Raw genomic sequence first — 12,068 nt, 5'->3', positions numbered from 1 at the left:
GTAAATCACAATATTAGTTTATTGATATTTGTTTACATATTTAATGAAAACATAAAACAATATTTATGAAATTATTTTTATAAAACACTGATTGCTGAGACTAGGAGTTTTTCGCCATTATTCAATTATTGGGTAATATTGAATAATCTGAAATATGTATACCGAGTATCTCTCATTTTTTCTCTAATGTTTTATGCCACGTATATTTGCAATTTTATAAATTCAATCACATATATTAATGAATTAGTTAACAATCTATTTAGAAATAAACTTAAAATTATATGCTATTATTTTCCTCTGATAATTAGCGTATACTAACACATATTTATTTGCATTATATTGCTTTGTAAAAGTAGATAATGTATTATAATAATCTCTTTTTTGACAGTACGATGTATAAATAATTTTCAGTTCTTTCTTTTTCGAGCCAATTATTTATAGTTCTTTAAAAATCTTTATATATTTTATAATAATTTATTTATTGTTTTGTATTTATTTTACTTTTAATTTTTTTAAATTTTTACAAATTTCTTTATGGCAATGTTTTCTTTCTTTCTCTCTCTCTCTCTCTCTCTCTCTCTTCTCGGTTATTTTAAAAAATAATTTAGAGTGAAACTCGGAATACAAGATTTGTAATAAGTGACACATTGAAGACGATAATGGCAAGATAATAAATATTGATCTTTTTCATCTTTATATTAACTACGTATGTGACAAGCTTGCGCAACATAATTTGATTTGCATATTGCACAATGCCGACTTAGAGCGAGTTCTGAGCAGATTTTCCGCGCAAAATTATTTTGTCACGTCAAACACGCGGATCTTTTTGTGGAGGCGGCTATTTGTAGCGTCTCTATGGTTGTCAAAGTTATCAAAAACATCACAAATAACACAAATTTCCGAGAAACATCTCAATCTTGCAGACATTTCTCACGCGTTTTTTGATGTTTTTTTTTTTTATATTCGAGATGAAATCTTCCCGATTAAAATCATTTCAGAGGAATATCTTGATGATCGGCCCGGATTTTCAATTATGAACACATGCTTATTTCATCATAGATATCTGCCAATTTTATAATATTGATAGTCTTGATAATTGTCGAAGATACCTATAAGCGCCGATCATCGATTATTGCAAGATTTGTCTGTTTGATGATCTAAAATGCTCACCAAAATGAATGTTAGATTTTTCCTTTGGTAACTATCGATACCAAGAACAAGGATCTTTTCAAACAGAACGATAGGCTTTCTCTCGCGAGATCTCTTGTACTTTCACGTCACGTCCAGCTCCGTTTCGTCCGGTGATCTTTCCCTATGACGGATCGAGCTCTCTCGCTCTCGTCGGTCGACATACCGCTCTCGCTGCTCAGGCGATTCTTCTCTTCGGGATCTGGAATGTCTGGGCTGGAAGGGTTGTTGCTCGCTTGCTCGTCACGCTGTCACGAGGCCGGCAGCGGTGCGCGCACCTGGCGAATCTTCGGTTAACCTTCAAACCATCTGCAGGCCTTTGGTGATGCTCTCGACGTGCTCCTTGGCTCGCATCCTTAATGCCTGGATACTCGATGTGCGAGGATCGTGTCCTGGCGGACTCGGCGGTGGTGGTTGAACGTGGCCGCCGGCGCTTATGCTCGCCATACTGCCGGCTAGCGATCCTGCGAACAGTGCAATTCCTACGTCTCGTTGGGTATGCACAATGACAATCATTGATGATGAATTTAATAATGCTAATTATTCCATTAGGTTTATTTTATCCCGCGTAGAAATTGTCGTAAAATAAAATAATTATAAGACACGGTAACTTAAAAATAACAATTCTATAAAATTTAACTATTATAATGCTAGAGTAGTATAACATCTCACAAATGGAAATAGATAATTTTTTTAGTTCTTATTTTATACGTTTCTAAAAAAAGTGGGAATTGTAAAGCATAGACATTTAAAAGCAAATTCGCTTGGAACAATATTTGCAATAGCTTTCCTTTCATTGCAAGGAGTATCTTATTTTATTTTCATTTTATTTTATGCTCATAATTATTTATTTTAATTTATTTTTTAATGCCGTGTTCTGTTCATTGTCAGATATCTATAACGTTTTCGTGTTATTTTTTAATCGTAAGTCAAATATTTGGCAAAAAATGTGGAAAGAAAATGTTGGAGATAATTGTTACCTGGAACGGGATTAGTCACGGCGCCGACATTTGGCGGTGACGGCAATCGTCTGGGAGACGTTAGATAACTGGGATATCCTGTGTGAGGCGCAGCGAGGAAACCGGGAAGCGCACTGAGCAGTCCAGGCGGCGCGAGCCAAGGATCTCCTGGCAAACCTAAGGCCGGACCGGCAACATTCCTGAAACAAAATATTTTCACACGCGCAATGTAGCTGTATCTCTCGCAAAAATTGATGCGGCATCGCGATTATGTTAGTAGAAATATTCAGAAAGCATTTCAGACAAACCTCATATTAGCAGCGTGATGATACTCGCTCAAACCCAATCTCGCAGCTTCCATTTTTTCCTGTCTACGCCACTTGGCTCGTCTATTCTGAAACCAGACCTGAAACATAACAACAATTTTTCATTATTATTCGATCGGAATCAAATAGAAATGTAAATGATAAAAATAAATATATATAAATTTCACTTGAACTACATTTACGAGACACCTTGCAAACAAAATAAATTTTACCGCCCTTTCTGCTATTAATCGATAAATAATAATATTAGCCGTATTTAATATTTTATGAACTTAATTTCGCAAATTTATTAAGTCCGCGTTTGACTTGACGTAAGTCAGGGGAACAACGCCGGCGCAAACTCTCATTAGCTGCAGAGACGCGATAATGGTAACGTGTCACTACCGTGTACTTGAGGAAAAGGGCGCCCTCCTTTCTTCTCATTCTTCCCTCGATCTCTATAACAGACTCGCGAGATATCACTTTTGACTTTGATAAAATGTTTTGCGTTACTACTACAAGGTTTTCTTATATTATGAGATTAAAACTCTCTTCAAATTAAATAATATATTAAACAATCTATTATAAAAATTTATATTTCAATATATATATATATATATATATATATATAATAGGCTTTTGTAAAGTTAGCTTTTTCATAGAGCGCCAAATCTTTAGACGGATGTTTTATAAAAAGTCTAAATTTTTTGTTTGTAAAATAATTAAATTTATAAAGAATCTGCAATATGTATATCTTATCTACAATACATAACTATTATATTAATCCGATTTTTTTCATATTATAGTAGTAAAATATAGTAATGTAGTACAACAATTTATTTAATTATTTAAAATTATTAATAAATGGTCCTAATATTTTATTTATATATTATTAATTAAATACAAATGAAAAACAAAAAAAAGAAAATTAACAAAGAAAATTATAATTATTATTAATATATATAATACATTTATAAAATAATTTATTATGTATATAATATAATTTATATAAGATTTAACAAAATTTTTATAAAAGTTATTTAAAATTTCAAAATCGCATTCCCCCAAAGTTGACATTGGCATTTTCAGTTAAATTAGACAAGACTTGCCCTAAGAAGGGCCGCATGACTCGTTCCCCATAAACCGGTCAACTGCGAAAGCATCTAACCGCGATAAAGCAAGCCAGAAGTGCGCAGAACGGTAAGTCAGAGCAAAAAGCAAGAAAAGAGGGTTTGATAGAAAATGGAGTTCTTTTAGCGAGGAGCAATCATGCGGAGGGCGAGAAAAGTGGCTGCCAAGACTTTCTGTCTCTTTTGCGTTCTCTTTCCTTGTCATCTATCCTTTTCTCTCTCTCTCTCTCTCTCTCTCTCTTTCCCTGTCTTTCTCGATCTCTGCTCCAAAAGGAGGGTTGCAGAAATGTCTCTTTGGGCGGGTCTCCCAGGTCCACCCCTAAAAGCGGCGTTGGCTAAGAAAAGGGGGGCAAGAAGGAGGATCGGGGCGAAAGATCGGAGGGTGAGACGGGGGTCCACCCTTCCATCGGCATTAAGAGGGTAACGAGCCCGTGGGGCGAAATCGAAAGTGAGCGAGCGATGCGGCGTGACGTGACGCGCGGTGCGCTTCCAAGGAGTGGACCTAAGAATGGAAGTGAAACATAGGAGGGATGAGGGGGAAGGGGGGGGGGAAGGGAAGGGAAGGGAAGGTAACCCCGAGCTTGTCGGGACGGTTCGGCCATGTTGATTTCTTTATTGTAACATGGCTGCTGTTGGCAGCTCGCTTAAGTCTATTGCGTTAAGAGCCGATGCTATCGGTCTCGGCTTATGAATTATTCAGTTCCCGTCGCGAGACGCGCCGGGTTATAAGGCCCACCGGGTGCCGTCCGTGACGAATTTACACGCGGCAGCGAGGTGAGCGAGATCCATCGTGGATCCATCGGCGATCGATGAATCTCGCTTTTCGCTCTCCCGGCAGCCTTGGACGCTTAGCTCCGATAAATAACGCTGAGCAATCGATTCCAACTTCCCTATACGGTAGCTGACGACGAATGACTATACGATAATTTCTCCTCGACGTATTAATGTACGATCATCAAATGGAGCTCTAAAAAAAAAAATGATAATTTCAAAAATATAAACATATTATTGTTGTCAAAATCTGAGATATTTAATTATCGAGAATTATCGTGGATATTAAAAATGTATGCGATTATGCAATATTCTTTTGCAGCGTGAGATAACGCTAACAGAGTTATGCTTGGAATCATTACAAATACTTTCGTGTATTTCGTAAACTTGTTTACTAATGGGCAACGGAAAAATTTCTTCGCGCCTCTGAAATAATCAGTGACAAGTATTGCGTTTGAATAACAAGCGATTAGTAAATTGAATGTTACCGTCGGGAATGAGCGGCGGTGAATTGTCAAGAGAGGAGAGAGAGAGAGAGAGAGAGAGAGAGAGAGAGAGAGAGAGAGAGAGAGAGAGAGAGGAGAGAGAGAGCGAAGGAGAACGCGGGGCAGACAGGGGTAAACGCGGAAACGAAGTGAAACGAAGACGGGGTGAAACGTCAGAGGCATCACGAAGGTTTGGGCGTATGGCGGCGGGGAGGAAAAGGGGGAGGGGGAGTACATTGGGGACGCGGGGGAATGGATATCGGAGCATTGCCTGGCTCATCAGGACGATATTCCGCTCTCGAGGACGAGAAGCAATTTTCTTTCCCGGCTCCGTGGATGAGAAAAGGCTGCACGGACAAGATGCCACGCCGAAATGATGGGAAAATAAGCGAATTTCCCTTCGTATCTCTCTTATATATCTCCTTTTCCATCACGTTCCGTCTTTTACCTCCCTTTTCCCATCGCTCCTTTTTCCTACTCTGTCTTTCTCTCTCTCTCTCTTCTTCTTTGGAGTTCCGCATCTTACCATAACGCTCCGTCTCTGTTTACCGAGAACTAAACTCGCGCACTCCTTCTCGCTTTTCTCGCGGAAATATAAAGAACAGGGCTAACACGGCTTAATCTTTTTAGGTCGTAAATTTATTAGAGCAGGTACTTCCACCTTTTCCACCCGCCTCCGCCGACGTCCTTCTTCTTATCCTTTCTCTCTCCCTCTCTCAGCCCTCTTCTCCTCCCCTCTGACCCGGCCGGCGACTCGCGACGATCCTCGGCAATGATATTGCGAAGGTAAACTCGCTTAGACGGTTTAAATGCAAGAAAATTGAAATAAAATGGAAGTAATTCCGAGATTAAAATTGGACGTCGTTCCGTTGTCGCTGAGAAGCGGCGACGACACTTTTTCGAGCTCTCTCCCTCGTCCCCCTTTTCTCTTCTTTAATGCCCCGTTCCCCGCTTTAACGTGTTAGTCTTTGTGAGATTTTACGTAGCTCTCTCGTCGGAGAAACTTCGTCATGTCGGAGTTGCATAATTCGCAAGATTTCGCTGAAAGATTGACACGCGGATGAGAGGGCTAATTATCATTATCGCGTTAATGCGCAAGTAACATAAGGGAATAACAGTCCCGACTCTTTCGCGCATGGAACCGCCGTACGTCCGACGTAATCAGTAAAGAATTTAACTGACAAACACACACATCGTGCAATTTATATAAACAATATTTACGAACACATTAAATTATAAGAACACATAAAATACAAATAGTGTATTTTCTAAATATCTTAATATACAATATCGCGATTAAAAATTCAATGAAAATTTTATAAAATAAAATACAACATCGTATACTTGAGCGTATTTTGTTTCAAAATACATTTCCATTTATTAAATTATCTTGCAATTTTTTTTTTTTACGTTGGCACACTATTTTTGTTGGCACGTTGTTACTCTACGTGAATGCATACCAAATATGACGTCTATAATAAAATATATGAATGTATGGATGATGTGTTTCCGGTAACTGCACAACAACAGCTTTCGCTCTCTTTGGTAACATACGGTGATGAGCACTCAACTAGAACAAGAAGCGTATCGCGCCGAAATCACTCCCGAACTCTATCTATCGTACGTTTTTTTCCTTTTACATTGCACGCGCACGCATACGACCATCTCTCATTTTTCTCTCCCTCTCTTTCTCTCTTCCTTCTTCGCTATCTCACTCTGATGGAACACATCGTTCCGGGACGATGGTTGCTTTATACTCGACGGTGGCTCTCGCCGAATTCGGATTAGCGCCAGCAAAAAGGTATTCGAGGTGCTCACGCCACGTCGAGTTCATTGTTGCCGACTGGAGTATTAACAGATTTTGGCCATTGTTCGTCGTGATGGTGGCCTGCGAGGCCTTTAAAAGAGTCGCGATGATGCGCGCGAAGGCGCCGCGCGTGATACATTCGAGGGGGAGGGGACGACGTTTCCAGCGATGTGATGGGAATTTTGATATTCTTTGATTTCAAGTTCGGTTTATAAAAAAAAAAAAAAAATCACATGTTCTTCTTTTAATTATAACACTAATTTTTTATGAACAAGATAAAATATTCAAGAGAGAAATAAGAAATTGTTAACGAAATATTTGCGTTCATCTAACTCGTGTGAAAGAACAAAGATCGAAGAAAAAGTCGCTATATATACAGAGCAGTTTATTAGATAAGTTTATTAATAAGTAAAGAAATCGATTAAATTTAATTTTAAATTAAATTTTATGTAAATATAAATTCTTTCTTCATCATTCAAAAAATGTCAAAAAATTTAATGTTCTTTTTCTAATGGACTACCCTTTCGTTTTGCTCGCATGAGATCGCGATTCGATGAAAGTCGAATTCCAGTCGTGCGAGATGGATATTAAAGCCTTTACGATGGAGGAGATTAATGTGTCTTCCTATTAGGGTTCTGCGCAAAATCGAGATGACATTGACGATATCGACGTCTTTCCTATAGAATGCTGATAGTTTCTGAGCGTTTTATAAGGTGAATGTGGAACGATGCCAAACATGCATGAAATATTTACGCCAATGGCAAAATTCAATTAAATCGATAATATTTTTACGCGATTATCGTGATTTTTCACGTAATTATTTCATTTGCTATATCTTGCTTAAAAATCAAGTAATCATCGTAATACGCTTTTCATTTGTGTTCATACTTTTATTAAATGTCGTTTTAGATACGAATGTGGATTCTTTCTCTTTTGCATAAAAAAAGAATTAAAACTTTTGTTATCTTCTTTGAGAAGGAGGATTATCGGAATAATTATCGTCTTTTAATGATTTGCGCAATCGTTTAACGCTTATTAATATTTTCCTCATGTTCATTATCAGCTAAAGTCGATAAACGTCGTGTCAGTGTCGTCATACGCGTATCGATAATATTACCAGAATTATTAATCATTCTTATCGCTGTACATATTTGTCCAAAGCAACATTTTTGATATCGTTTTACAAGAACTTACTTTACTTAACTTACGATAAATTTTTTGTATAGTGTGCATTACTTTGTAATTACTTTGCGTGATATTAATTAACAATCTTAATACAGCATTGATTGATTTTTTACACTATTTAACACTCATCATCGGTATTAATTAAAGACTGCTTTAAATAAAATAATGAGGAAAATATGTTTTTAACAATAATTATTTATTTTTTACATAAGATTGTTTTTATTAATATTATTAATATTAATAGATATCTATTAATATTAATTGAGATTTGAATTATTTCTCTTTTACATCAGCTCTATTAAAAGAATAAGAAATAAAATGCCAACTAAATTGCAATTAACTAACGTTAGGGATGTTCTATAGCTATTATAATTATTTCCAATTATTTTCTATTTACAGTTTCAAAAATCTATGCTGTTTAAGAATTGACATGATAGTGATTCTATTGTTTTACACATGTCAGATACATGTTTACTAACAACCGTAATCGTCGACGTTAATAGCTCTCTGGCCGAAAGAGGCTAACACAATATTGCCGCTAATCCGCGGACAAGGAAAAAGACAGACAAGGCTATTTTTCTTCTGGGTGTATTACAAGTCTATCAAGAGAACCCCATCGTCGGTATACTACGACATGAATAGAAGGGAAAGAAGAGAGAAAAAGAGGGGACGAGAGTACGAGAGAGACGGATGGAAAAGACGCGGGGACACGTTTCGAATATAAGCCTAGATTCTCTCTCCAGTCCAGGGTACCGCGGTATGCATAGAGAAGGGAGATGTTTGGAGAGGGTTGGAGTCTATTATTCCGTGCTTTTTATGCTCCCCGTCCCTCCCCTCCCTCCTCTCCCGCTACCATTCCCCCTTCTCTACTTCAACCCTGTCAAACTGTCGGCTAAATTCAATCCTACACAGTTGTTCTCATTTCGCTCTTGCTCTTGCTCATCGTTTATGTCCGCACTGCGGCTAAAACGACGTTAATTGATGGTGCAACGCGGTGTGCTCTCGCGAATCATTTGTATCCCGACAAAGATTATGTCAATTTACATAAATATAATAAAAGTCTAAGAATTTTGCGCTTTTTACGATCTGCAAATTATTATTGAAACATATTTGTGTTATGATCTTGTATAAAGTAATAATGCAATACAAGAATTATACGCAAGAATCACTATCACTTACGACTTATAATTAGAATAAAATCGAGATTACAAGGTAGAGAAAAAAAGACAATAAATACCTAATGTATAAGAAAAATAGTGGTAAGACATTAATAAAAAGAGCATATTTTATGTGAATTAAAAAGAACAAAAATTATAAAAACAAAAGAAATAATTAATAGTTAAAAAATTAAATTATTGTGCAGCATTATTTCAGCAAAATTATTTTATGGGATTTTTCTTTCTTTTTCCTATTTAATAATAGCATATCATGTACTTGTACAAATTATTAATTCTTTATTTTTTAATAAATAAATAAATGAATGTTATCCGATATGATAATGCGAAAATTATTTTTCGGACGGTTATAAAATCGTGATCTTACAATCTCAATATTATTTATCCTTGTGTGTATCCTAGAAAATTTTTGGTATGATATAAGTGAGCACCTCTGGCGACATCCTCCAATAAAGCCACCCCTGTCGTTGCGTGTAATCACCCTTAAACACTCCAACGCCCCGGTCTAACCCCGTCGTACTGCGATACAATACTAATGTGCTACAAATAACATCCCAAACACGAGGCGATTTCACTTTTACAATGCGACTAAACGGCTCCTTGTAACACCGTTCATGGATCCGCCATGGATCGTCCGTTTGTCGTTGTGTCGAGTGGATCCGCGCTTCGTACAATGATTTTGCTGGATGATCTTTAGATCATCGAAGAGCGCGAGAGCGCTTTTGTCACAAAGTCACAGAAGATTTTCATTGTAGACACAAAGATTTTTTTTCATCAAATTCTTTTTCATCATATTTCACATTTCATAAATAACTGCATTGAAAAATCTAGAAATGCAATGTCATGCTTAAAAAATTTATGCATATATAAATACAAATACGTCAATCAATTTTCTAATTAATAATTATAAGAAATTATTGTAGAATTATCAGGATTATAAATAGATTATGAGAATCTATCTAATCTATATATAATCTGTCAGAATTTATCTGAATATTGAATTGGACAAAGCCTCGATGTAAGTAATATAAATATATTTTTACTTCAAATATAAATTTGTAACAAAGTCATATTTTAACATAAATCACAGCATTGTTTTGCGGTCCTCGAAAAATTAACCACAATGCGTGATATGCGAACAACGTTTTTGAGCAACAGCGCGTACGATTGGGTGGACGGAGTGTGAATGAGCGCGCCGAAATTTGACAAATTAGCCGTATGGCCCGCGTATTTTGACACCGGCCTACATTGTGTGGGCTGGTCGTTGTATTTTCTCGTTATACACGCTCTCGCGGCGAAATCGGCTCCGAGTGAATGCATCCTTTGTGCAGGAAGCTATTTACCAGACAATATGTTTGCGCCGAAACGAGGCTTGCAAACGGATCTCTCTACGTACGTACGCGCGCGCGCTTTTGTCGCTCGTTTAGAAGAAAATTCTGTGCAAAGACGTCGATCGAGACAATAATTTTTCAGATTTTATTTGTAAGTTCGAAATTTTTCGTATCGTAAAAATTAAAAACCGCTTCATATTCTTCAGTATTCTCTTAAATAGAATTAATTCGTTAGAAGTCCGCGTATTATAATTTTTCTTGTATTGTTACTAAAAAACAGTTATGTTATGGAATAAGACAAGCGCGAAATTAAAGATCACGTCGTGGCATTACGAGAATGTTGTAGCAAGAAAGAAAAAAAAAAACGTTTAGTTAACTTTGATTAGCGCTAACGGGAAGTCGAAGGAGAATTGGACTCGAGAGACCTCGAGAATTGGATCGCGGCGCGCGCGTATTTAACGCCATTAAGTCGCGTCTGTGCACTCGAAATTACGTTGCGTCGCGCATCCAGTAGCAACGCCATCGTTTCGCGGCCGGAGGTTCTGCCGCATACAATCCCGTTGACTGTACCGCAATTAAGACTGCTCGTTTATAGAGACACTCATCAGAGTCCGGCCAATGCGCCACTTACAGTCAAATGAAATTAACATAAAGTTTATTGGATTGCAAACAGCTAAATGGAATGAAATCACGTGCTTGCTACTGTAATTGCAGTAACAATACGATAAGTGAATTACACGTCACTTTGCCATTTCTTATCACTAATTCTTTGATTATATGTATATATATTCTTCTTTAAGCATGGATTATAAAGCGATTAGAACAACAACTTTTATTATGTTTTTTTTAAAATTTTTGTTTATTTTTTAATTAATTAATTAATTATTTTTTTGTATAATCGATTTCTCCGTTTAGCGCTTTTCTTTTTGTATTGCAATTTTGCAAAGTATATCATGTTTTAGAATGCACGCAACTAAACATATTATTCTAATCATCATACCACTTCTTTGGTTGGAAGAAGAGAAGAAATGTGAAAGAGAAAAAAAGATCTCGACAGATGGAGGTAAAAAAATAAAAAAAAGTGAAACGAGATACCGAGGAAACACGCGCTCGCGAACGTAAGAGCGTGCGCTCGCGCTGCACGTGAAAATCCGTCGCCGATGTAATAACTCTAATAACTCGTAATAAAGCTCGGGTGGAGTCGTATTAGCGTCAGGAGCACGCGTGGGCGCACAAAGGGCGGCCGCCCTCGACAAACACTGTGACTTTTGATGATTATTAACTTCATGGGCCAGCCACGGTCGACCGGGAGATGGGTATGCGAGAGGAGGAGAGGACGCGAGAGTGGCGGAAAAGGGACTGAAGGGGGATGAAGAGGGGAGAGGGGAGGGAGGGGTGACGAAGGGTGTAGGCCGTAGACAGTAATCTGTTGCCTCGAAGGCTTTCTGGTCCTGGTTTGAAGCCTCCCCTCTCGCTTTCTCTGTCTCTTCCGTCACCGGCCCTTCCTTCCACCTCGCGTGCCCGCCCTTCTCGTGCCGTCTCTTCGCTCGTACTTTTGCCCTTCTCACTCTCTCTCTCTCTCTATCTTTCTTTCTATCCGACGCCTGGGAACCAAATTAATAGTTGGTTCTGCCTGGATATATCTCGAATTCGGTGTATTCCCCGGCGAGAGTGACCCCAAGCTTCCATTCCTCTTTCTCTTCCTTCCTTCTCTTCATGTGTACGTACATTC

At 37.7% G+C, this 12,068-nt stretch overlaps 1 protein-coding gene across 2 annotated transcripts in view; it reads right to left on the bottom strand.

Annotated features, from left to right (window-relative positions):
- Positions 1-405: 405 nt before the first annotated feature.
- LOC126857865 (retinal homeobox protein Rx1-like) overlaps positions 406-12,068 on the bottom strand; it is a 43,429-nt gene continuing 31,766 nt past the window's right edge. The window contains exons 3-5 of one of the 2 annotated variants that reach the window (XM_050607710.1): positions 2,456-2,553; positions 2,169-2,347; positions 406-1,670 (exon numbers count right to left, since the gene is read on the bottom strand). In XM_050607710.1, the coding sequence (XP_050463667.1) occupies positions 1,489-1,670; positions 2,169-2,347; positions 2,456-2,553 (459 nt within the window). In that variant the 3' untranslated portion in view covers positions 406-1,488. The remainder of the gene's footprint in view (positions 1,671-2,168; positions 2,348-2,455; positions 2,554-12,068) is intronic. The other variant, XM_050607711.1, reaches the window with a different exon arrangement.

This window comes from Cataglyphis hispanica, chromosome 23, assembly GCF_021464435.1.
Source record: "Cataglyphis hispanica isolate Lineage 1 chromosome 23, ULB_Chis1_1.0, whole genome shotgun sequence".
Lineage (NCBI taxonomy): Eukaryota > Metazoa > Arthropoda > Insecta > Hymenoptera > Formicidae > Cataglyphis > Cataglyphis hispanica.
This window is presented reverse-complemented; position numbering and strand designations above follow the sequence as displayed.